At 35.9% G+C, this 27863-nt stretch overlaps 2 protein-coding genes across 2 annotated transcripts; one reads left to right on the top strand and one right to left on the bottom strand.

The window, feature by feature from the left end:
• Positions 1 to 409: 409 nt before the first annotated feature.
• On the top strand, positions 410 to 3077 carry LOC124170054 (putative nuclease HARBI1). The gene is made up of 4 exons (XM_046548738.1): positions 410 to 553; positions 2247 to 2379; positions 2472 to 2613; positions 2695 to 3077. The coding sequence occupies exons 2-4, from the start codon at positions 2266 to 2268 to the stop codon at positions 3075 to 3077; spliced, it is 639 nt and encodes a 212-aa protein (XP_046404694.1). The 5' UTR covers positions 410 to 553; positions 2247 to 2265.
• Positions 3078 to 3125: 48 nt separating this feature from the next.
• On the bottom strand, positions 3126 to 3592 carry LOC124170173. The gene is made up of 2 exons (XM_046548872.1): positions 3457 to 3592; positions 3126 to 3295 (listed from the first exon to the last, which is right to left on the bottom strand). The coding sequence occupies exons 1-2, from the start codon at positions 3590 to 3592 to the stop codon at positions 3126 to 3128; spliced, it is 306 nt and encodes a 101-aa protein (XP_046404828.1).
• Between the last annotated feature and the right edge of the window lie 24271 nt (positions 3593 to 27863).

The raw sequence follows: 27863 nt of genomic DNA, 5'->3' as shown, positions 1-27863 counted from the left end.
TTGGACGTTGTTGACAACCAAAACTTTAGCCTGATGGACCCTGTGGGCGCTTTGCGGCATCTCCGCAGATGGAGGAGAGAAAGGCGCCTTAGGCTTCTGAGGGATGTCCGCACCAACCTTAGGCACCTGCGGGATACCTCTGACCCTTTCCAAACAAGCGAGGAACTTTTTCGCAAATTATACCACCTAACTCAGGACATGGCAAGAGTCCTTATTGAAGAATTGCGAAAAGTCCTTGCTGCTGGTCAACGTGTGACCCATATCCCATTGGAAACCAAGGTAATATCATTTTACACGAGGTAATATAATTATTGAAGTTGGAAATATACCATATAAATGCCAGATTACCTTTATAGGTCCTGTGTGCCCTACATTTTCATGGGCAAGGCAGCTACCAGCGTTCCACTGGAAGTGATAGGAATGTATCCCTGAGCCAGCCTAGCGTGAGCAGAGCAATTAAAGAAGTCACAGAGTGGCTCAATTCCCCACAAATTCTGGGGAAATGGATTGTTTTCCCACTGAGACCAAATGAGAGAGCAGAGGCAATCCTAAGGTAAAGAACTAACTTCAGCAATAATATGAATAACCTACTTTCATCTTATGCCAGGAAATAAGTGTTGGATAGGGCAAGTCAAATTACAATACAATTTTAATGTAGCTAGGTATCTCAGGTGACTTGGCTATTGGCAACTGTTTTGTTAGTTATCGATCTGATTGTTATGCCAAGGAAGTTGATTAGTGTGTCATAATTAATACTTATACACAATTGTAATTAATAAATATGTAGCCGTCTCCATTAAAGTAACTCTGATTATTTGATTTACAACAATCATCAACTGATTTTCTCAGAAATTCCTCAGTTGAATATCACAGTTTACCCCATAGAAAATCTTTAACCATATTTTTAAAAGAAGTACAGAAATAACTTTAAATTTTGTGGGAGATGGTTAAAAAGCCTCACACCAATTTGGTTAGGCCCTTCTGCTGTCCCCTTTGCAAATGTAACAAAGATGAATATCATTTAAAGTTCTATAATTTTATTCATGGAAATGAAAATTTCCATACAATTTATCCATTTTTCCCAAATGAGGAAAAGTATACACACAATGTACACTCACGGATGAGACAGTAATTTCAGATCTTCAAATACTGGCCTACAAAATTTGAAGCACATGGAGTGGTGTAGAAAACATTTGTTGTATGATTTCATCCACAAATTTTCTGGTTTCCACCTGCCCTTTTAGGATTGTTTTCATCAGGCCATCATGTCTCAGAATGTGGTCAACTAAGTTGTTCCGTCCTCTGCTTAAGGATTTTAGAAGACTTCTATTTTATCCCACTCTTCTAAGCAGTTCCTTGTTACTTGAGGTCTATACATTTTATATTCATCATTCTTCGGTAGCACCACATTTCAAATGCTTCCACTCTTGACTTCTCTGCTACTGTCATCGTCCAAGCCTTGCTTCCATTGAGAAACATGCTCCATGTATAGCATCTGATGAATTGTTCCCTTGCTTCTATGCTTTTATTTTTATCTGTAAGAAGATTCTCCTTTTCATAGAAGCTCTCTTTTCCTGCGCTATTCCACTGAGTATTTCCTTCTTACTTCATCCATCGAAGGTAATTTGGCTTCCCAGTTAAGAAAACTCTCTCACCTTTTCAAGCTTATGCTTCTCCAGGTTAATGTGTGCCTTAACCTCCTCTCTTTTACTGCGTACTAATACCTTAGTCTTATTTTTTTTTTTCAGCTGATATCTGGTCATTGTCCTTTCCATATTTGTCAAAGTCTTCTTCAAATCCTTCTCAGTCTCGTCTATGAGTGCTATGCCATCAGCAAATAGCAGCACACTGATTTTTTTTCCAGGATATTGACACCCACAGTCTTCTCCTTGATTTCATTTCACTAGCTTATTTTAGCAAGTATTACTTTAAAACAAAGAATGACTAGCTGACTTTGGCAAATATTACTTTAAAACAAAGAATGAGTAGCTGACTTTAGCAAGTGATAAGTTAAAATAAATAATGCTTGCTTACTTCAGCAAATGATACGTTTAAAAAAATGTGTGCTTACCTCAGCAAATGATACGTTTAAAAAAATGTGTGCTTACCTCAGCAAATGATACGTTTAAAAAAATGTGCTTACTTCAGCAAATGATACATTTAAAAAAACGTACTTCCTAAGATGTTGTTTTATCCTGAAAAGATAAAAGAGCATTCATTAATAAAAAGGGTTTCCACATTTCCAGGAACTACCAAAATGCAGGGATGCCTGGTGTTTTGGGGTATGTTGATGGCACCCATATAGCCATAAAAGCTCCAAGGGAGGAAGAGCACTTATATGTGAACAGAAAGCTATTCCATTCAATTAATGTGCAAATAGTAAGTTACATCATTTTGCAATAGACAAATGAACATGTTATCGTGCATGGTTGGCTGACTTATGTCATATGTGGTACATCCTCCACTTTCAGGTTAGCAACTCAGATCTCAAAATTTATAATATTTTGGCGAGATACCCGGGTAGCAGCCATGACTCTTTTGTGTGGGCTAATTCCGCCATTCGCCAGAAGCTGGCAGAATTTTGGGCTACGGGTGAGAGATGTTGGTTGCTAGGTTAGTATTTCTTAAATTAAGTTTGTCATGAAAATTTCTTCAAAAATGAATCTCTAATTTCTGTGTAAAATAATTCCATGGGTGATTCTGGTTATCCACATGAGCCATGGCTCCATACCCCAATTTTGGATGCAGCAGAGGGCACACCCGAGGCACGTTTTACTCGCCTTCATGTGAAAGCACGTTCAGCAGTGGAACGATGCATTGGATTGTTGAAGGGAAGGTTTAGATGCCTTCTCCAAGCCAGGAAAATGGAGTATGACCCTAGCAAAGTATGCCAATTTGTCAATGCCTGCAGCGTCCTGCACAACATGTGTACGCTGGGTGGAGTTCCATATGGAGATGATGAATTCCATATGGAGGATGAAATTGATAGACCACCGCCAGTGGAACAAGGGGCTAGGGCCCTGCTTCTAGAAGCAAGAGCGGTGAGGGGAGACATTATCAGACGCCTTCAATATTAGGTAAGTTTTGTTTCTATGAAAGGTTGTTTAGCAGTCTAACTGCACTACTTACATTTCCTTCATCTCCTTCACAGAAGCTGTGAGGCTCTCCAATGTTTTCCTTGTCTCCTCCAAATTCCTGGCTACAACCTCTACAGCAGATGCTATTCTTGGAATAGCATCTGCCATAGCCTCGCTTGCAGCCAAGGCCCTCTCCTCCTTTTCATCGAGATCTGCGTCTAAAGAGAAGGAAAATAAAATTCTCACATGAGCAACCTTATCACTGAAGCTGCTGTCAGGTAATTTGCCCAAATATTGACTCTAATCAATGGGTATCAATATTATGGTACATGACATAATTTTTAGAAGTCTTTATACTGATGTTTGAACCATCACTCACCACAAACCCTCCTCTTTTTTGCAGGAGGAGGCATTCCCGAGGTGGAAGGGGTAGAACCATCTCCTACGGTGGAAGCTTCTCCTGATGATGAAGCTTCTCCCTCCTCAAAGAAAAAGGGCAAGCTCCCATCGGGCATAACTGTCACTATCTGAAATGCGATAAAGTAAGCAAACTTACACTATAATTTATCAATTGGATATTACCTTCACTGCTGGGTCATTCCATGTCAGTTCACCCAGGCATGGCACCCACCGACTCGGATTTTAATGAATTTTTTGTCACTGGCTACTATCACCTATCTAATAACCCATGTAAAATATTTCCACTCTCACTCTCATAGTTTGCAAGATATGAGGAGTCAAAGTTTGAGATGTTTGCTCAGAAGTGGCGCTAGTGGGAGTCAAATTCCAGAGTGCAGGGCACAGGGTAAAAATTCATAACTCAGAAACCACATAATATATTTGAATGAAATTTTGACCCCCTGTCTATCCAAGTGCATAGCTTCCATAGTAATGTCTTTTATTCCCCTTGCATTGTTATGTTAGCCAAAATGATGTCAACAGTGATTAATTAACCGATTTTTTTAGCTCAAAAACATTACTTCATATTTTCAGAATTATCACCAAAAGGCAGAGCAGTTAACTCATCCAATTTTTTTTTTAATTGAAGGTTAATATATGCTCCAATATACTGTGAAATAAAAATGGTGGTGTTTTGACTGCCACTATGAGTATTTCAGGTTTTACTTTTTTTTTCTGCCCCCGTGAGAGGGATTTTGGACACGTACTGTAAGATAATAAGTATAAGTGTATCCATACCTTCATGAGGATATATTTGAAATATTGGTCAGTAAATCTAAGACCAAACATGTAGTCTAGTGAATGTGGATCTTGTTCATACAATTTTTTTAAATAACAATACTTGGCTTGTGGCAGCGGAGGGGAAAAGAGTCCAAATGGCTCAGAAATGTGAAATGATGCTTTTTCCTGGAATTTACCCATTTTTCAAGTGTTTAGCATATGGAAAAATTGGTATCAACATACATTAGACTCTTACTGTGCATTAAGAGGATAAATGGAAATACTAATTTGAATAAAATTATTTAAATAATACACTTCAATGTGTTTAAGGCATCTCCCGAACATCTCTGGAGGCTCTCTCGGGCAACTAAACGCTTTACAATACCACCAATTCCATCACATGGGGATTTTCCATATGGGTGCATAAATTTCACTTCCATCTCCCCAAGGAATAAGAGAATTTAGTGCAACCTCTACATAAGGAAGAATAAAATGTTACAATGTATCACAGTGAGGGCATGATAAATCAAAATAGATTCTAGGGTACCACTTTTAGTCTTCTGCCTAATCTTCTTGTGTGAAGATGCTCCATGGGTGTCCAAGTTTATTCTGTGTGTACGATCAGAATATTTTTACCTGTACATTAATTGTGTGTGCTATGAGTTAGGCAAAGCTGCTCATTGTGAACTTCAACATTAAAAAAGGTTAGTGTCCCCACTATGCTTCAAAATGAGCAAATTTTTGAACTATGCAGCATTGGAAAAGTAACTGCATCTGATTGCCTCAAATAAACCTACACACCAGTGGTGCAACTGAACAAAATTGAGATCATGAGTATACTTGAAAAACAGCTGTTATATCTCAGAAGTGGTGTACCTGGGAAATCCTATCCAATGTCTGCAAACATCACAGAATATACAATTTGAAAAAGTATGAAACCTACCAAATATATTGTCTTCGTCCTTTTAAGAGCCACAAGAAGAAAATATCAAAATCACTGAGAAATGTAAGTTTTGAATTTGCAGAAAAGGCCTGTTAAATCCCAACTCTTCGGAAATTAGTGCCAGGAATGAAAATATGCCAGCCATGTAGGGAGGAAGTACAGAAACACTCCAGGTTTGGAAATGAGCTTTCTGATGTTGAAGAAGTAGATAGTGACAGCAATGATAGCATTTTGAATTTTGAAACAACATTATCCCCAGAAAAATCAACTAAGCTACTTCACAGAATGCTGCAAGATAGAGGAGTCACCTTTAAAATTTCATGGCATATCATCTCACAGAAGGTCAACCTACGCTAAAAGGAAAGTAGAGTCAGCATGCAGTAATTTTAAAAGGAAAGTTAAAAGAGTTCTTGATAACGAATTATCTCCAGAAAAGGATGACCCAAAACTGCCAAAAAAACTACTTCAGAAAGTTCATGATATGGATGTGCTCATAGACTTAATCAAACAAAAAGTTGACACATCAAGCACTCATCAAGGAAAGGTACATCTGTTATCATTGGTACCAACTTCATGGAGCAGGAAGAAAGTAATGGAAGAGTTTCATGTGAGTGAGTACACTGCCCGCCAAGCAAGAGAACTTTTCAGAGACAATGGAAAATTGGCTGCACCTGAATTGGGAAAAGGGAAGGCTAATATAAAACATTACAATTAGTTAGGACTTTCTATAAAAGTGATGAGTACTCCAGAATGATGCCTGGAAAGAAAGATTCCATTAGTATCTCCAAAAATGTACATGTTCAGAAGAGATTATTACTTGCTAACTTGAAGGAATTGTATTCCACTTTTAAATTTGACTTCCCCAGAATTAAAATTGGCTTTTCTAAATTCTGCAACCTAGGTCCAAAATGGTTTGTGGTAGCAGGATCTCCTGGAACGCATTCAGTGTGTGTTTGCACAATTCATTAAAATGTCAACTTACTGCTTAATGCCTGTAATATAGAGGAAACAAGCCAGGACCTAATTGGTTATTTAGTGTGCTCTAGAAAAAATAGGGACTGTATACTGCGACATTGCTCTCAGTGTCCTTCACGTGAAAAATTGAAAAGCTTACTGCTGAAAAAGTTTGAAGAATGTGACCCCGGAGATGAGGTTTCATACAGTCAGTGGGTTTCCCGTGACAGATCTCAACTGGTGAACTTCACTGCGATATTTGATGAGTACAGATTAACTTTAATTGAAAGAGTGGAAAAACTGGTGCCCCATTCATGTATTACGAAAGTACAGGCAAACTACCTTAAGCAAATGAAAGAAAATCTTGGACCCCATGAAGCAGTTGTTCTCCTCGACTTCAATGAGAACTACTCATGTGTTATCCAAGATGAGGCACAAGGGTATCACTGGACAAGTGATAGTTGTACGGTACACCCTGTTGTGATTTATACTCGAGATCACCTGACGAAACAGCTTATTATTTCCAGTTTATGCATATTGTCAGATGATTTGGAGCATGATATAGCTTTTGTTTATGAAACCCAAAGACTATATTTTGCTTTGTGAAGGAAAATTTTGCTTTAGTCAAAAAATTGAGTTACTTTAGTGATGGTTGTGCAGGACGGTACAAGAATTGCAAAAAATATCTCAATCTTTGCAAGCATTACCAGGATTTCTCTTTAATGGCATCATGTACATTCTTTGCTGCAAGCCATGTAAAATCCCCATGTGATGGAATTGGTGGTATTGTAAAGCGTTTAGTTGCCCGAGAGAGCCTCCAGAGATGTTCGGGAGATGCCTTAAACACATTGAAGTGTTGAGAGTAAAAGATTGAACACCAATGCAGCTTCTTATGTTCAATATTTTACTCTCAGTATGATTGACTTCCACAGAGTACTGCCTGAGACAGTGTCGCACACATTGAAGTGTATTATTTAAATAATTTTATTCAAATTAGTATTTCCATTTATCCTCTTAATGCACAGTAAGAGTCTAATGTATGTTGATACCAATTTTTCCATATGCTAAACACTTGAAAAATGGGTAAATTCCAGGAAAAAGCATCATTTCACATTTCTGAGCCATTTGGACTCTTTTCCCCTCCGCTGCCACAAGCCAAGTATTGTTATTTAAAAAAATTGTATGAACAAGATTCACATTCACTAGACTACATGTTTGGTCTTAGATTTACTGACCAATATTTCAAATATATCCTCATGAAGGTATGGATACACTTATACTTATTATCTTACAGTACGTGTCCAAAATCCCTCTCACGGGGGCAGAAAAAAAAAGTAAAACCTGAAATACTCATAGTGGCAGTCAAAACACCACCATTTTTATTTCACAGTATATTGGAGCATATATTAACCTTCAATTAAAAAAAAAATTGGATGAGTTAACTGCTCTGCCTTTTGGTGATAATTCTGAAAATATGAAGTAATGTTTTTGAGCTAAAAAAATCGGTTAATTAATCACTGTTGACATCATTTTGGCTAACATAACAATGCAAGGGGAATAAAAGACATTACTATGGAAGCTATGCACTTGGATAGACAGGGGGTCAAAATTTCATTCAAATATATTATGTGGTTTCTGAGTTATGAATTTTTACCCTGTGCCCTGCACTCTGGAATTTGACTCCCACTAGCGCCACTTCTGAGCAAACATCTCAAACTTTGACTCCTCATATCTTGCAAACTATGAGAGTGAGAGTGGAAATATTTTACATGGGTTATTAGATAGGTGATAGTAGCTAGTGACAAAAATTTCATTAAAATCCGAGTCGGTGGGTGTCATTTTGAAAATTTTTGGGTGATTTGACGTGGAATGACCCTGCTACGATAAATGACAGGGCACTCACCTCAAGGGGGTCTACAATCCCCGGAATGCCACTAACTGCCGTTTCCCCAATAAAAGCAATTAGCTTTTCTTCGAGGGCAGTCAGTGGCACGACAGAAGATGGCCCTCCCCCTGTCTGCTGGGCCGACCTCCTAATGTTCATGGCCTTCTGTTTCGTGTCCAACCTCCAGTCCATCCATGACTATGATAAAATAGGAAATACCATTTAAATACCTTTACGTGGTGATAGAACCACAGTTCGATTAATGCAGTGTTGAAGTTTACCCTTGACCACTTTTCTGGGGTTTTGCTCCCTCCAGTGGGGCAGGAATTGAGGAGATCTGTAAGCTCCCTCCACAACTCAGACCTCCTCAATCCTGCCTGCGGCCCACTAATTCGGCCACGAGCCAGCCAGCATAAATTCTAGCATTAACTCCCTTTGGTTGAAAGAGATCTTCTTAGCACCTGAAAAACGCATCAAGTGGAAGAAATTAAATGGGTAGAAACTTAGAAATAAGGAGTTTGTGCTAACCTTAAAGGAATCACCAATCCTCACAAAGCCCCTGAGTACAATTTAATTCCTAATCTATGTTCTACGAATAGGATATGTATGAAAGTAAAGTAGGCTGGAGTAGAATGGCTACGAAAGGAATTATCCTTTTGCCCTTCTGTCCTCTACGTTTATTTGTATTACTAGAATTTGTATTAAAACTACAGATTTCACAGAAGACTGACTACCTATATAAATCATGTTCAAATTGAAAGGCTTGGAGCTCTATTCAGCTCTTACAAAAGGATATATTTTTGCATGACTTTTAAATTTGAACTCTTCTTTTCTCCTGTCAGGAAGTGGCTGATGATGCAGACTTGATTTCCTGAATTCAGGTTTCATCTTGTACACTGGGTTGCAACGCTTGTTCCATGTTAACATTTTTGCTAATTCCCAACTCAAACAATTGTTTGTACTTGATGTATCTTTGTCCTACATTCTCATCTCCTGTTTGCTGGCCCTTAATGCTTGTAAGCATTTTTCATGGCCACACTTGTTATTTGTGTGAATTATTTTATTTTGTCTCTTTAGATAAACATATTGCTATGTATATGTTGTGGTTTCCTTAAATTTATTCATCCTTTATTAATGCTATTAAGTATCTAATTTCTATAAATGTTCATTGAGCTTACTTTTCTCAGCACTTTTGAACAGAATAAAATTCCCTCTGAATTAAAAAAAATAACTTGTGTAACTTTTACATTTTGCATAGGTGCACCTTATTATGAATAGTATATTAAGTGGATTCGTGGTCCAGAAAATCAATATTTGTAATTCATGTATGAGGGCCTGTAGATATAAATGTATATTTCACGCATGGGTATTCAGATTTCTTATTTGTGATATGCGCATATACATACATCCTGAGGGAATTTTGAAGCACTTTTACATGACATAAACAGAGGCAATACGATCGTATTCCATCTTATACATATGTTTTTGGTCATGTATTTTTCGTGTATTATTGATGTAACACAAAATGTTGTGCTGTCTGGGACGGAACCTCAATTAAATATTTAATTCCTCACAAATAACTTTCAAATTAAAATACAGACAATAATTTTCGCAGTAACTGCTGCATGTTTTTTTTGATCTCCAATATGAGGAGACCGTTTGTCTGTCAGACCCTTGTGCCCCTCCAGAAAAAATTCTGAATCCGTTCTTGCGTTCATTGATATAATTCAGAAGGAACTTTCTTAATGACAACTACATTACATAGGTATTATGGTATAGCAGCATCCGGTACCAATATGTATACATGACAATATGTCATAAAGGATAATTGAATTAATTCATTCCAGCAACAACAATCTCCATCATATATATGCGAACTATATCCGATGTTGTAATATTGTTTCCTTCGCTTTTGTAGGCTGAGCACTACTACCACATATTATACAAGATGTTTTAACAAGTTATACAATATCAATTATCTTCATCTAAGTAACACCTTCCACAAATAAAAAGATTAATACAATGACAAAAAAGTACGTACCGACTCCTCCCATTTTTTGTAGTTTTAGCGGGAATTGAACATTTTCAGTCTTCACTTTTTTCCACACTTACCCTTAGACCATATAAGAACTAGACCCGCCATTCCCCACCCCTACCCATGTCTCGCCGTGTGGCCAACATCTCCCCTCCGCTCCCTTCCTTCCCCACCCACTTTTAAAGGGGCGTGACGTAACGGTTGGGACGCTCATCGTCGTAGCGCATGGCAACGAATGGGGATTCACTGTATTACTGCGGTATTTTGACCATTTTCTTCGCGATTTTTCAATTAAAAGTGCTAATATATATTGCGTTATGTACGAGAAGTATCCTCTCAGCCATGGTTGGATTGGTGAATTTACAATTAATGAACAGTGGCATTTTTCGTCATTGGCAGCGACGAAAAAATATTGTGTCAGTAAAATGAAAACAAAGCCCTTTGTAAACTTCCGCAGATTTTTTTCTTATCTCGTTAGCGATCTAGCATCATTCGGAACATCGTTATGAAAACATGAAATCTTGCACAAAAGTTGTAAACGGGGGAATTTTAGAGAGGAAAAGGGTCATGGTGTAAAGACCCAGACAGCACACTGGTAACGGTATACGTATACCGTAAGTATACCAGGTGTATACTGTTTCCTTGAGAATCTGTATACATGTTTTAGATTCTAGGTATACATAAACAGTATCCTGAAGCGTATACGTATACAGTATACGAAAGGTATCTGTATACCTTTCATATACTGTAAACGTATGTGCTACATATGGAAACAGTATCTGAGAGGTATACGTATACCTTTTATATACTGTTTCCATATGTAATCTCAGTGGCGGATGCATATGGGAGGCGCGCCCCCCAACCCTTTCCTGGCCGCCCGCATAACCAAACATTGCAGGACTACAATTTTAACTTTTTTATGTCATAAGATGGCTTTGTATTTCATGTGCGTATAATCAGTTCAAATAACACTTTCTTAAACTTTGCATGTGACTTGATTATTTTTTTAGGATAAAAGTAAAGGTTGGTCAAGATATCTTTTACGCCCCCCTCTAGAGTTTTTTTCTGTATCCGCTACTGTGTAGCCATTAGTAAACAATTAGTGTCCTTTAAAGGTTACTCTGTCCGTATACTATTTCCATATGTAGCCTTCAGTATACACAGTGTCCTTTCCAATGGGCTAAAACCTTTCCGTTACTTGCGTGCTCCTATGACCCCAAGAGCTACACTGACAGGAATAAATCTAAATTACCTCAGGAAGGGCCACTCACGCCAACTATGTGGAAGGGTAGGAGCCAGACGAATGGTAGTCCACGTGATGGTGTCACGTGAAAAACACTGTTGGAATTTAGTTGGAAAACCTTACCAGCTAACTCTTCCCTGAAAACATGTTCGCAAAGGGCAGGTGTCATTCACGGCAGCGAGGTTGGCAAAGCAAATAATTACGTTTGTACATGTATCTTCATTCTTTGTAAAGGTATCGGCTCGAGCCGCTACTCTCTTCTTATTCTCCTTCTGGTTTCATTGGATAAAGATGTCGTCTCATTTAATATCTTTAAACTGATTCATCAGTGAATTTATTTTCCCCGGTTGGCTTCAGGCAGCCCTGGCAAAAATGAAGGAGGCTGATAACGGTACTGGAGAGTGTTTTATCATTTCTGTTCGGAACACCCAAGAACGCCGTCCGCCTGGATTATTAAGAAATCCAGATTAATTTAAAAAATCAATGAACTGCCTTAAGATGTAAAAAATCCTGCCATGAAAAGTCCCTCTTTTCATAAAGAAAAATGCTCTTCGAAATGTGATTTCAATCGTGCTTTTTTATCTACTGAGGCGATGAAACAAAAAAGATATTTTTCAGTGGAATTTATTCCTCGAGTCATAACGCGAAACTTAATTTTTTTGAATGCCAAGATTTGGACTCCCGCCCGTGATTTCGACCTATCGATAGTGGATTCCGTCGATAGTCGATTCCACCAGATGTCGATTTCCACAGATACAAACATATGCAAACGTAAATGCGTCCATAACCGCTTTCACAATCAAAGACCACGCGAATAATGTTGCGTTCACTGTGTTGTGTTCGTCGTTTGCGAAATTGATCCTGCCGAAGTTTATCAGCCTCTTAAGTTCTTCATTTACTTGTTTCACCTGCACCTAGGCAATCAATTACCGTTATAACTTAACTTTTGTAGTGTTGTGTTTGCTGTTTGCGAAACTTGTCCAATGAAAGTTTATCAACCGCTCAAGTGCTACTTTTGCTTCCTTCATCACAATCTGGGTAAGTAGAAGTGTTGCCATTGCCACATTTTTCTTTCTTAAATGACGCAAATTCTTAATATTTTCAACCTTCTCACACTTTCTGAGACTGAGGGATCCATCTTCTATTGATTGAAAAACTTTGCATTTGCGTAAACTTTAATTTATTTATGTGCTTGACGCATTTAATCACCGTAGTGTGGGAGGAATGTGAACAAACATTTCTCGACTTTACTATTTATTAAGTCATTTAAAGTTATTTACATTTTTTTAATTGGCTGTTGTGCCATTAGTGTTGCTTCCTTTAAAATGTAATCATATTTGTTGGAGATCAGAGGGTATTTCACTCTTTAGGTTTAGACAAATCGGTTTTAAATTATTAAGAATTAAATTCTCAAATCAATTTAGTACTTCGATTATTCAAGGTGAATAACTTATCGTTTTTTACATATAGAACTGATGGGGAATTTTTTCGAAATATCCTTTGTTGATAGTTGGTATTTATATAGCTTAAGGGAAAATCACATCAATAGAGATTACTTTTTAACAAAATGACTTACTTTAACTAGACAAATTAGATGTATCACTAATAGATTCTAATAAAGTTTATGTGATATTATTTACAGGTGTAGAAAGGAAGACTTTTCCAAATTGCCAATGATGAAGAAATACGAGGAAAAGTGAGCTTGTTCTTCATGGATTCTTGTGACATTAAGGAAGGATAATCAGGCAAAAACATTGATATTGATCCTATTGGTCTTTATTTTCGTTTACATTGAATAAAGGCATTTCTAACGGTATTTGTTATTTATCAACACTCATCAAAATATTCAGAAAATATTTGTCTAGTTATATTTGACATCTAAATTCTTACTACTTCTTAAATTGACTTTTAACTTACTATGCTTAGTGAATTTACTCATACGATAAGATGTTTTTTTACATTGGATGAATAGACTGATTAAATAATACTGTGAGAGGATCCACTAAAACCTCTTGACGATAATTAAGCACAAAATGTGGTTTACCATCCGGGGTTGGCCCCTTTATTGTGTCTAATGAATTCAATATCTTATGTATTTCTGAGATTGTGTGGTATATTAGTAAAAATGTGTAATATTTAGTTAAATATAATTATTTTGTTTTAACAGCACACATGTGTTTTCCATTTCCTCTGTAGACCCTGTAAGACCTGAATCTCACAGATTTTTTTCTCTATTCACTTTATTGTCAGCAAGAAGTCTCAAACAAACTGGTAAGTGTTCCCACAGAACAATGCAAAACACACTAGCATGTTACATTATGTTTATGAACGCTCTCTGCTGCTTAGACAGGATGTTCTCAAATGTACGTAAACACTCTGAAATGCTGGAGATGTCACTCACACTAAATGACAAAATGAATGTACTAGTACTTCCACGCTTGCACTAAATTCACACTGGCACCAGAACAGAGATTTAGTTTTCGTTTTGCTACTTTAATTTCAGTTTTAATACGGCAGTGTATGTCAACAGCTGCATTCAGGATTTTGCTCAATGAAGAAAAATATACTCAGGGTGTTTAGTGATTGGGAATCTGGAAATATGCATGATTTTTTGTCACTAAAAATATCCATGAATTTTTGCTCCTGCTTTGCATTTAAAATCTTTTATTTCAAACTCGTTTCACATGAAATTTGTCAGTGCAAGGCCAATTTTCAGGCCTATTTTATATACTTACATGCATGCTTCAAAATGCATTGATTGCATTTTAAATTGCACTTTATGAGTGCAAACACTGTTTAGATAACTTTTACAATTTTGACAAATTTGTTGATATTCCAAGTGTTGCATTCATAAAATAAGTGAATAATTTCTTTTAAAAATGTAAGAATTTTAATTAGGACAATACATAATTATAGAATTAATTAAAAGTATTAAGTAAATGTAGTGTTGTGAAATTCGTATACATAGCTTTTATCTCGTAAGATTGACCTGGAATTTAGTAAAATTTCCCTAGAAAACCTGGAATTCTGCAGTAATTTTCTGCTTTCATACATATATACGTCTTGTATACTGTATATATATATGTCTTGTATACTGTATACGTATACTGTATATGCGTGGTAGGAGGACATTTGCTGCGTTATATACATTTGGTAGATGGTGGGTAGAAGGTTTTTATACGTATACAGTATACGTGTATCTTCTACTGTATACGCATGTTATACACTACGTATACGTATATTTAATGTATACAGTAGCATGTGTGCTGTCTGGGGAATTTGCCGGTCGTCCACGAAGTAACGCGGCAACGCCTTCGCATATAGTAATTTTTAAACGGTCAATTATGCGATGCAAATTGAGCTGCGTGCTAGCGCTACTGTAAAGGGATGTCAACAAATCAGCATTCATATTATTTAGGTATGTAATTTAGTTATTTCATAAATGCATAATTTTTTTACTTAGCAGACAGCTCTCGTGTTATATATATTTTGCGATGGTGGAAAAAGGTCTAGCGCCGGCTTTGCAAGTGACACCTACGATTTACGTACGCTACGGAAAATTCTGGGAATAAATAATACCTATTAACATTTTTATAATTAGAAAGAAAGAGAGGATTGGATTAAAATAATTTTAAAAATATATTGGCTTTATAACAATCAATTATATTTAATATATTGAATAACTTATTAAATATTTTTATGTAATTTTGTACGTATGTACTTACAGAGTTTTCAATTAAATTCTTTAAACAATTTACGACATAATTTAATTTTTTATATTCTTGTCACAATATGTAAGAAAAGAGGATGTGGATTCAAAGATCATCTAAGAAGTGAATCTCATTTTATTAAAAAAATCCAGGAGCGATTACTTTGTCTAATATGTGAAATGTAACGGGTAATTTTTTATTTTTCACGGCAGTAGGAATGATATTTCGAAGCACTTGGAGACGCAAGAGCATTAAAGATATTTAAATACTTCTACATCTTCCTCCAAAATACAGAAATTTATAATAAAAACGAAGAAAAGAAACTTGCATCAGCAGAAGGATGCCTTTCCATGCCATTTTTCATGGTCATTCCTTCAGATCTAAGGCCTGTACATCACAAGTTATTAAATCGGTTTTGCAGCGCACATGATACACAACGCCGTTCAAACAGCTGCTGTTTTGTTGCCCGCAGATGTGGAAAATATTGTCATTAAAATATATTTCTATTTCTACATTACACTGTGCGTCTTCAAATGCTGAACGAATTTTGTGAAAATGCGGAAGTCGCATGTATAAGAAAATACTCGGTTACAGTAAAACGCGCTAGTTACCTCTTTCGTCAGCTGTAGATAGAATTTTTAAATTATACCACACCATGAATTCCTACTTTCTATATCAGGCTTAATGTCCTAGAATTGTAGAAGAGAGTTTTGAAAAAGAATCCTCAAATTTAGCTAGAGTTTAAAAACAAACAATCACCTTTTTTAAAATGCTATTGAAGTTATTGAGGGAGATAAAATTTGGTAATCGAAGTAGCGAATGAAGTTTAAAATATCTGAATCAAAAGCGGTCAGAAAGTCAAAGCGGTCGACTAAAATCTCTATCACCTTTGACCCCCATTATGACTTTCGGAGGTCAAAATAAATTGTTCCACGGATGAATGAACTGCGTAACCGACTTTGGGACCCTTCAAAACCTATGGTTTGACACGTTGGTTGTCATGATGGCCAGACATTTAACTCTATGACCTTTGACCCCCATTGAGACCTCGGTGGTCAACAAATCAACAATACGGATCTATTAACTGAAAAATCGACTTTGGCACCCTTGAAAACATATGGTTCGAAACCTGGGTGTCACGATGGCCGGACGTTTACCTCTACGGCCTTTGACCTCCGTATTAACCTTGGAGGTCAATTAGTGAATAATACGGGTATTTGGACAATATCAATGACTTGGGTGCCCTATAAAATCCATGGATCGACACCTTTGTTGGTATGCTATTCTTTTTGCCACCCTTATGACCTTGACGGTGACCTTACTGGGTCAACGGTTGAATTTTCGTAAATTTAAGTGTTTTTTTCGGGTTTCTTGTGTCCGAAAACTCAGGAATTGACATTTTTGGTCAATGAAATTTAGACATTTTTCAATCTCGATTTTTTACATTAAAACCACATAAGGCAAATTAAAATTTTTGGTTTGGACCCACATTGCGAGGTCAAAAGGTCAAAATTGTAAAAAATTTCCTTAAACTCAACAAAACTTAGGACCTTTCCCCACAAGTGTGCCAATTTTTATGAATGTTGCTCGATGCAAAGTTACTAAAATTACGGGTCAAAAATGACACACGACCGTTGGGACAGTCTTAATATTCATTTTCTAGGAATGTCACCGTTAGGTTAATCTACTAGTAATAAGGAATATTTCAAAAATAATTTTGCCTTTTTATGGACCCCTCCCTTCACCCTTTGTGAAATATCGTGGGATTTTGCTCCACGCCTTCTTTTTAATCTCACGTAGGACTTTTCAAAATGCGTATTTTCAGTGTAAATACGTTAATCTAGGCTTCATTGTACTGGGCTTATAAATAAAACGATTTGTTTAATTATTTTTATTGAAGATTACCGAGATCGCAATAAACTGGTTTTTGCGGAAAAAATTACGAGATACTTGCCAGGACCCCTTCTTTTTACCTAGAGGGGGTGAAAAGGTATGGTCTAGGGGGAGGAAAGCCATGGTCTAGGGGGGGAAGCCATGTTCTAGGAGGGGGGGGGGCAAGCCAAGTTGAGACATTTTAGCATGGAAAAGATGAATGAAGAACATTATAACAGCGCTTTATTAGTTAATGAGATCATTTCCTTGAAAAAATAGTTTTATTTCAGTTACTTAACTTATACTAATACATATCATTTTTCGTTGGTTTGAAGAAAATTTGTTGAATACTTTCGTTCCAATTCAGTACTGATTTTGCTTAAAGAATTTTGCGATTTTTGCTTCTAGGGGGACACCTGCTCCCCCTGGCCTTCGCTGGGTACGCCCATGTTTACATATGACATTCTTAATCAATTTATTTAATACGATCGCTTCTAGCTTTATCTTGATTTATTTAGCTTTTTGCGCACAGTCAAGGCTATAAAATGCCTTAGTTCATCGTAAAAATATATTTATTAAGTGTATAATCATTTTGCGTGCCCAATATCGTCACTTTTCGGCGACTTTGCAGCGAATGAGCGTTAAAATATCTCAAGCGCGCATACGGAATATCGTCTGCAGTCCCAACCGTGACGTCACGCTCCCTCATCCCACTCACTTCCCCGCCGTGCGATGTTGGCCACAGCGTTCCGCCCGAATGGCACGTCTACTTACTTAAATGGTCTAAGCACTTACCCTTAGACGAGTCGTTCCGAATGGAGGAAGAGATAACCTCACAGGCATACCTACGTCACAGAAAATGGCGGCGGGCGCCAAACATATTCAAAATGAAATGCTGTACAAGTATGATGCCGTAAAAGATAGAAAGAAATGATTAAAAACCGTGGGACGTACATGTTTTTAATTTTATACAAGAAAATATAGAATTATCGCACACATTCTGTAGTCCTACTCATTAAAAGCCGAAACATAGGAAGGATAACTTAAAGGAATACCGCAGTCTTCAATGCATACCTGTAATGCAATCCTAATAATGGACAATTTAAGAAAAAATTATAATTGTTAGCGTACGGATAACCTTTAGGCATACTTCAGTCTCTAATTTGAACATGAAAATCAATTCATAGATTGCAAAATCTATTAAAAACTTAGGCGTTGAAGACGGGATAACCATCTGGCATACCTCTGTCTGTAATGCAAACACGACAAACAATGCACAATAAATATCAAAATTCCAGTTATCGGACGAAAGATAACCTTCAGATATATTACAGTCTTTCACGTAAATGTGCAAAAGTATCCTAAGAAAGGGCAATTTATGTAAAATTATAATTATATGAGTAGGGATAACTTTCAGGCATACCTCGGTCTCTAGTGTAAACATGACAAATTATGGACAATTAACATTAAAATTTTAACTTTTGGTTGATAATTACTTTCCGTAATACCTAAGTCTTTAATATAAATGCGCAAAACTATCCAAAGATTGGACAATTTATGCAAAATAGTTGTTATCGGAGTAGGGATAACTTTCAGGCATACCTCTGTCTCTACTGTAAACATGACTAACTATGGACAATTATTATAAAAATTCTAGCTTTTGGTTGATAGATAGCTTTCTGGAAAAGCTTAGCCGTTAATATAAATGTGAAAAACTATCCTAAGATTGGACAATTTATGCAAAATAGTTGTTATCGGAGTAGGGATAACTTTCAGGCATACCTCTGTCTCTACTGTAAACATGACTAACTATGGACAGTTATTATAAAAATTCTAGCTTTTGGTTGATAGATAACTTTCTGGAAAAGCTTAGCCGTTAATATAAATGTGAAAAACTATCCTAAGATTAAACAATTTATGCAAAATAGTTGTTATCGGAGTAGGGATAACTTTCAGGCATACCTCTGTCTCTACTGTAAACATGACAAAATATGGACAATTATTATAAAAATTCTAGCTTTTGGTTGATAGATAACTTTCTGGAAAAGCTTAGCCATTCATATAAATGTGAAAAACTATCCTAAGATTAAACAATTTATGCAAAATAGTTGTTATCGGAGTAGGGATAACTTTCAGGCATACCTCTGTCTCTACTGTAAACATGACAAAATATGGACAATTATTATAAAAATTCTAGCTTTTGGTTGATAGATAGCTTTCTGGAAAAGCTTAGCCGTTATTATAAATGTGAAAAACTATCCTAAGATTAAACAATTCATGCAAAATAGTTGTTATCGGAGTAGGGATAACTTTCAGGCATACCTCTGTCTCTACTGTAAACATGACAAAATATGGACAATTATTATAAAAATTCTAGCTTTTGGTTGATATATAACTTTCTGGAAAAGCTTAGCCGTTAATATAAATGTGAAAAACTATCCTAAGATTAAACAATTTATGCAAAATAGTTGTTATCGGAGTAGGGATAACTTTCAGGCATACCTCTGTCTCTACTGTAAACATGACAAAATATGGACAATTATTATAAAAATTCTAGCTTTTGGTTGATAGATAACTTTCTGGAAAAGCTTAGCCGTTAATATAAATGTGAAAAACTATCCTAAGATTAAACAATTTATGCAAAATAGTTGTTATCGGAGTAGGGATAACTTTCAGGCATACCTCTGTCTCTACTGTAAACATGACAAAATATGGACAATTATTATAAAAATTCTAGCTTTTGGTTGATAGATAACTTTCTGGAAAAGCTTAGACGTTAATATAAATGTGAAAAACTATCCTAAGATTAAACAATTTATGCAAAATAGTTGTTATCGGAGTAGGGATAACTTTCAGGCATACCTCTGTCTCTACTGTAAACATGACAAAATATGGACAATTATTATAAAAATTCTAGCTTTAGGTTGATAGATAACTTTCTGGAAAAGCTTAGCCATTCATATAAATGTGAAAAACTATCCTAAGAATGGACAATTTATGTAAAATTATAATTATTGGAGTAGGGATAACCGTCAGGCATACCCTGATAAAAATAAACTCCCCCATGATGGGTAAAGGAATGGTAGTAGCCATCATATGGTGGGTAGTTACCCTTGTACAAACCACGCCCTACCTTCTGAGGAGGGTAAGGGAAGGAAAGAACAAACCTTCATCTACACCTCCTGCAAACTCCTTCGCTTACCACCCGTCTACACTGCATTAAGGGTAAGGTAAGGGATAGGCCTATACTTCATCCTCCCTTCCTTGGCACTCCTTCACTTACCATTCCTCTATCCTTTGTCCAACATGTATTATGGGTTACAGAAGGGTAGGCCTATACTTCGTCCACCCTTCCTTGGAACTCCTTCCCTTACCATCCGTCTACCCTTCCTCTACATGCCATTAAGGGCAAGGGAAGTGTAGGGCTATCCTTCGTCTACCATTCCTTGGAACTCCTTCCCATACCATCCGTCAATCCTTCCTCTAACTCAATTAATGGAATGGCAAGTGTAGGGATATCCTTCGTCTACCTTTCCTTGGGTCTTGGCATTTATTTCTGAGGAAAATATAGCCTGAAATTGTCTCCTCAGCTACGTTCACCAGCTAAAGAGTATTGAGTTCTGTACAAGAACATAAGCAGTCTTTGAAAGCAAAGATGGATGGGCTGCACAACTTATCTTTAAAAGTCTCCTAAGGAAAGCAATAATATATACTCAACAGTTTCTATAAGTGTGTGAAAAAAGCTCATTCAGAAGAGCTTTCATTCACATTATTAGGATGTAACCTATTTGTGTGGCTGACAATGTGACATCCTGGGAGTGATGTTCGGTATTTGAATGCCGATGTTATTTTCTGAAAAGAAATAGGTATGGTAGAAAAAAGTCACTGCTTTCTTCCACATAGGTCCAGGTGCAAAAGATATTCTCATATAAAGATTTTGTACTATAAGTCCCATTGAGAAACTCCAGCACACAAGTACCTTGAAAGCCGAGGTTGTTAAGGCGCTACTTCAGCATCCCCCAATATGTGAGTCCTGGGTTTTAATACCACATGAAGGCTAACTTTTTTCTGTCTCATAATTTTAGAAATCACTGTTACAACTCATCCCCATTCATTTAATTGAGTTGCTTAGCGATTTTTTAAATTTTCATATTAATATATGGATTTTTAGTTTTTATATTAGTCCTACCCTCCCTCTACACTCCAGGAAGGATAATACCTACCCGCCAATGTTCTCAAATATGCTCTGTCTCCCCTTGCTGAAGGGTAGAGGAAGGGTAGGCCTATCCTTCCTATACCCTTCATTGAGACTGGCCCAACCCTTCCTCTACCTTTCTCCTACACTCCAGGAAGGATAATGCCTACCCGCTAATGTTCTAAAATACGCTCCGTCTACCCTTGCTGAAGGGTATAGGAAGGATAATCCGACCCTTCCCTTATCCTCATTAGAGGGTAGACCTCCCCACAATGGAGGAGTTTATTTTTATCAGGGTACCTCTGTCTTTAATGTAAACATGGAAATTATAGACAACTAATATCAATATTCTAGTCATTGGATGATAGATAACTTTCTGGAATACCTGTATTTAATGTAAACATTAAAATCATTTCAAAGATGGCATTATTTATTAAGAACTTTGGTAAATGAAGACAGGATAACCTACAGAAATACCTCAGCCTTTCTTTAAAACCAAATATTATATAGTGTTGTAAATCAGGAAATCTGAGTTACTGTAATGGAGACAACTCCTTATTAATTATTAATTCCGACTGTGTATGAATATAAATTATGACACACAAATCAGCCTCCTTGGCATAACAATCCGCCAATAGCAACCACAAACAAAAACCTAGATATAACGAGATCCCACGGTGCTCCAATAAATACTTGCTATAGCGAGTATTAGCTATAGCTATATCCTTTATGTCATTTTCATCAACTGGTAGTCGAGATAATGCATCTGCCAGATTACTGCTGCCTTTAACGTATTTTATTGTATCGTCATATCCAGACAGAAACAACGCCCACCTCTGCAACCCATTAGCTCCCATTTGTGGAATTCCTTTATGTTCACCAAATATTGCTAACATAGGCATGTGATCTGTCTCCAAAATGAATTTTCTTCCCAACAAGTATTGAGAAAATTTTTTTATTGACCAATAAATTGCTAAGGCTTCTTTGTGAATTACAGAATAATTCATTTCAGCAGGCGATAGAACTCTTGACACAAAGCTTATAGGTTTTTCCTCACCATTCTCAAAAATATGCACCAACACCCCAGCAATTCCCTTACTGCTGGCATCGCAAATCAATTTTACTGGTAAATCAGGATTATAATGCACTAATATCACATCTGATGACATAATTCTTTTAACTTGAATGAAAGCTCTCTCACAATCATCATTCCATTCATATTTTACTCCTTTTCACAACAATTTATACAATGGACCTAAAACTTTCGACATATTAGGAACGATTTTCCCATAGTGACTGCAGGTACCAACGAAAGATTTAACCTCAGATACATCAGTAGGGCTGGTGGCCTTAACTATAGCTTTCACTTTGCAAGGATCCTTCCTAATTCCTGCAGCATCAATAATATGACCTAAATATGAAATTTCTGTTTCAAAAAATTAACTTTAAAACTTTAAGAGGAAGGGATATATCCTCAGGTTATAGTGATTTATCCCCATATATAGGTATATGTCCTTACATTGTAATCTTTAGGCATACCTCATTCAATAATTTAATCATGAATACTTCTCCTGATAATGCAAAAATAATTGACTGCTCTTGATATTGGAATTAGGGATAACTTTCCAGGCATACCTCACTCCTTCATGTAAACATGAAAAACTATTTCACGTACATAACCTTAAAATAAAAATTTATTGAAAACTCTTGATATAGGAGTCATTGAAATCCTTCCATTCACACCTCTGTTATCCTTCTCCTGCGCCTATGGTGTGAAAATATTAACCATAAAATTTTATGGTTTATAGGATATAACTCTAATGTACATCTAGGTACCTAATAGGTGTACTTATTTATATCTGTAGCACACTTTAAATAAGGGAATGAACTATTCAACCATAAATGCATATATTATTTGGAGAGATAACTTTCTAGGAATACATACACATAACAGGTCATATATTAATCTCTGTAGCAAGCTTAATATTATGGGTGTGAAAAATCAAACATAAAATATTTTTGGAGGAGGTAATAACTTTTTAGGTATACATCCAAATAATGGTTGCATATATTAATCTCTGAAGCATACTTGTATTAAGGGAGTGAACAAATTGACCATTACAGGTTATAGTAGTATGAGATAACTTTTTAGGCATGCATCTACATAATGGGTGTACATATATCAATTTCTGTATGGCATACTTGTAGGCACTAAGGGAGTGATATTATCCACCATAAAAGTTATTTTCAAAAGAGAACTTATTAGGCATACTACATACACATAAAAGGTGTATACCTATATATTAATCTCTGAAGGATACTTGTCCTAAGGGAGGGAACAAATGAACCATAAAAGATATATAGTAATATAATATCGGATGATAGAAATAATAATGAACCTATAATATTAATGGAGGAAGAGATAGCAAATTTGGCATACGCCTACCTATAAAGGGTGTATATTTTACCTCTGAATTAATAAGAATTAGGATATCATATAGGTTTGAATGTTTTTATCAAGGGCTCAGGAGTAGCAAACCACTTTAGTGGTTTGCTGGTGGTTTTGCTTAGTGGTTCATCTTAGCCTCAATTAACGACAATGTGATTAAATTTTCCATTCTAAGATTATATAGTACTATAAGTAGGTTATCCTTTTTTACATGAAGTACTCAAGTATAACTGAAGGTTATCCCTGCCTCCAGTATTAAGAGTGTTAGTAGTATATAGAATTCTAGAATGAGGAATTTGAAAAAAGCTTTTACATTTTCATAAAGGAATGAGGTATGCCTGGTAGGTTATCACCCAAGCCTTCAATAATAACAGTTTTAACTGAATCATTTCACTTTAAACTAAATTATTTTCATTCTAAAATAGATAATAATGACAATTATTATTTCATAGTTACGTGACAGACTGATATGCCTGAAGGTTTTCCCAACCTCTCAAAATCAAGACATTTCAATATTTTTGCATTCAATACATAGGTATGTAATTCTTTTTTAGTTTAAATGAAGGACTGAGGAAAGCCAGGATGATTATTCCAACCTAAAATATAAAGAGAATTTAAAAAACTTATGCATTTTGTGGTTAAGTGTATGAAATAGGTTTTCATATTAACATGAGGGTCTGAGGTATGCCTATAAGGTTATCTCTACCATGAATATAAAGAAATTTCAATAAATTTTGCAAAAATTGGATAGGTCATCATATTTACATAAAAATTTTGCAAAAATTGGATAGGTCATCATATTTACATGAAAGACTGACGCATTGAACTGAAGCTAATCCTTTCTCCAATACCAAAAGTTCCATATATTTTGCATTCTAAGGATAGATATTCATGTTTACATTGAGAACTGAGGTATGCCTGAAGGTTATCCTCTCTCCAATCGCAAACAATCCCACTATATTTTGCATTTTAAGGATAGATTTTCATGTTTACATTGAGAAATGAGGTATACCTAAAAAGTTATCCTCTCTCGTACAACATAAGTTCTCCGTATACTTTGCATGCGAGGGATAGATGTTCATGTTTATATTGAGAACTGAGGTATGCCTGAAGGTTATCTTATCTCCAATAACAAAAGTTCTCAGTATATTTTGCATTCTAAGGATATATTTCTATATTTTCATGTTTACAATGAAAACTGAGGTATGCCTGAAGGTTATCTTATCTCCAATAACAAAAGTTCTCAGTATATTTTGCATTCTAAGGATATATTTTTATATTTTCATGTTTACAATGAAAACTGAGGTATGCCTGAAGGTAATCCTCTTTCCAATAGCCCAGATTTAAATGTTTACATGCCCGATTTTTGTGTCACCTATTTGCATAACAAAAGTTCTCAGTATATTTTGCATTCTAAGGATATATTTGTATATATTTTCATGTTTACAATGAAAACTGAGGTATGCCTGAAGGTAATCCTCTTTCCAATAGCCCAGATTTAAATGTTTACATGCCCGATTTTTGTGTCACCTATTTGCATAACAAAAGTTCTCAGTATATTTTGCATTCTAAGGATATATTTGTATATATTTTCATGTTTACAATGAAAACTGAGGTATGCCTGAAGGTAATCCTCTTTCCAATAGCCCAGATTTAAATGTTTACATGCCCGATTTTTGTGTCACCTATTTGCATTTTTTGGAATTTATCGCTATAATTAGTATTAAATTGCACTTTATTTACCTGTAATAATTAATGAGGTATACCTAAAAAGTTATCCTCTCTCGTACAACATAAGTTCTCCGTATACTTTGCATGCGAGGGATAGATGTTCATGTTTATATTGAGAACTGAGGTATGCCTGAAGGTTATCTTATCTCCAATAACAAAAGTTCTCAGTATATTTTGCATTCTAAGGATATATTTCTATATTTTCATGTTTACAATGAAAACTGAGGTATGCCTGAAGGTTATCTTATCTCCAATAACAAAAGTTCTCAGTATATTTTGCATTCTAAGGATATATTTTTATATTTTCATGTTTACAATGAAAACTGAGGTATGCCTGAAGGTAATCCTCTTTCCAATAGCCCAGATTTAAATGTTTACATGCCCGATTTTTGTGTCACCTATTTGCATAACAAAAGTTCTCAGTATATTTTGCATTCTAAGGATATATTTGTATATATTTTCATGTTTACAATGAAAACTGAGGTATGCCTGAAGGTAATCCTCTTTCCAATAGCCCAGATTTAAATGTTTACATGCCCGATTTTTGTGTCACCTATTTGCATTTTTTGGAATTTATCGCTATAATTAGTATTAAATTGCACTTTATTTACCTGTAATAATTTATAAATAGACAGTATACCTATATGATCGCTTTTAGTTAATTTATATCGCCTTTTACCGCTGGATTCCATTGAGTAAAAACAGTTGAGGGTGTATTTAGAATAGTAGTTTGACGTTGGCCGTATTCGTCACAGTGGCGCTGGCGTCAGGTATGCCAAAAAGGTTATAGCCGTGTCCCAACTCGTTAGCCATTAGGCATCATGTATTTAGCCAGCCAGATTCTGGGCAGCCAACCACAAGGGAGCATGAATTGGGACATCCTTACGCAGGTGCTGCCATCTACTGGGCACTAGGTCAATGCAAAGCAAGAGATAATCGGAATGATTTGAACAAATGATGAACAAAACCCACCCTAAATTGTTAAAATGTGATGTGTCAAGTGATTTTGAGTATTAGATGTCGGAGAAGAGTATTTAATCATAATGTTAGTATCTTAGACAACCTTTTTGTAATAGCAAAGTGGCGGTATACTTTCAAATTCGTATTTTTAGTTCCGTATGGTTTTGTTAAAGGGGTTTTAGCTAAGTTTGTGGCGAAATGTTAGCGTACTTATATTCCTTTTAATTGGTTTGTAATATTTCAATCGTCTCTCAACCAAGTACTTTTTCGAATTCCTTATATTTTAGCAATTTAATTTCTAGTTTTGTATTACTTAGAACAGGTCTATTTAGTCTATTCAAACGGTTACCGTCTGACATCGGAATTATTTTCAAAATTGATTTAAAGTATTGTTTACGTGCATAAATCAGGTTTCGGTATCATCTTACAATCACTATAGATTTTAATTTTTATTACTTATTCCGATTCCAATTTCGGGACTTTGTCCAATAACATAATAATAATTGTTTATTCTTACGGGTGTTAACCTAATGTACAAAAAAGTTGAATAAGAATTTAGACGTAGTGTTACATAATTAAGTATATATTGGAAGCATATAAACATCAATAAGCATTATTTAACACGTTAAAAAGGTAAACGGTAGCAAAATATAACATGTGATCGGTATAAAAAGTTATAAAATAACATATACATACATAAGAAGCATATAAACATTAATTAGCATTAAAATTAACGCCGCCTTCTCTTTAACTAATTTCTCCGTAATTCTTACATTTACATTAACGCAATTTCATTATTATAAACAAAATAAAGTTAATAATTATTCGAACAAGTCTCAAAATATCAACACTACTTGCAAACAAGTACTCTTATTGACAGCCATGGTGCCCTTTCTCCTGAAGACGCTTTGCACGCTTTGAATCATGGGAAAAGTGGGGCGAAGGATGCACTCCTCGATGCCTAAATCTGGCGGCCGCGTTAGCTGCCTAAATTCCCTCCCTTATGCTGGCTAACGAGTTGGGACATCCTTCCAAGATGGCGTCATGGCTAAATCCTGGAATTGGCATAGCCAAATGGCCAATTGGGACACGGCTTATCCCTTCCTCCGGTCTCTAAAACTCGACCATTTAAGTAAGTAGACCTGCCGTTCGGGCGGAACGCTGTGGCCAACATCGCACGGCGGGGAAGTGAGTGGGATGAGGGAGCGTGACGTCACGGTTGGGACTGCAGACGATATTCCGTATGCGCGCTTGAGATATTTTAACGCTCATACGCTGCAAAGTCGCTGAAAAGTGACGATATTGGGCACGCAAAATGATTATACACTTAATAAATATATTTTTACGATGAACTAAGGCATTTTATAGCCTTGACTCTGCGCAAAAAGCTAAATAAATCAAGATAAAGCGAGAAGCGATCGTATAAAATAAATTGATTAAGAATGTCATATGTAAACATGGGCGTACCCAGCGAGGGGCAGGGGGAGCAGCTGACCCCCTAGAAGCAAAAATCGCAAAAGTCTTTAAGTAAAATCAGTACCGAATTGAAACGAAAGTATTAAAAAAAATTTCTTCAAACCAACGAAAAATGATATGTATTAGTATGAGACAAGTAGCTGAAATAACACTA

Source organism: Ischnura elegans, chromosome 13 (assembly GCF_921293095.1).
Source record: "Ischnura elegans chromosome 13, ioIscEleg1.1, whole genome shotgun sequence".
In the NCBI taxonomy this organism is placed as follows: domain Eukaryota; kingdom Metazoa; phylum Arthropoda; class Insecta; order Odonata; family Coenagrionidae; genus Ischnura; species Ischnura elegans.
The sequence above is the reverse complement of the archived record's forward strand: the minus strand, read 5'-3'. Positions and strand labels throughout refer to the sequence as shown.

Excerpts from the sequence above, each read along its gene's own strand:
- LOC124170054 (XM_046548738.1), top strand. The coding sequence starts at position 2,266 with ATGCCTGGTGTTTTGGGGTATGTTGATGGCACCCATATAGCCATAAAA. Across the intron at positions 2,380-2,471 it reads ATTCAATTAATGTGCAAATA|GTTAGCAACTCAGATCTCAA; the intron begins GTAAGTTACATC and ends CTCCACTTTCAG. Across the intron at positions 2,614-2,694 it reads TGAGAGATGTTGGTTGCTAG|GTGATTCTGGTTATCCACAT; the intron begins GTTAGTATTTCT and ends ATAATTCCATGG.
- LOC124170173 (XM_046548872.1), bottom strand. The coding sequence starts at position 3,592 with ATGCCCGATGGGAGCTTGCCCTTTTTCTTTGAGGAGGGAGAAGCTTCA. Across the intron at positions 3,296-3,456 it reads AAAAAAGAGGAGGGTTTGTG|ACGCAGATCTCGATGAAAAG; the intron begins GTGAGTGATGGT and ends CCTTCTCTTTAG.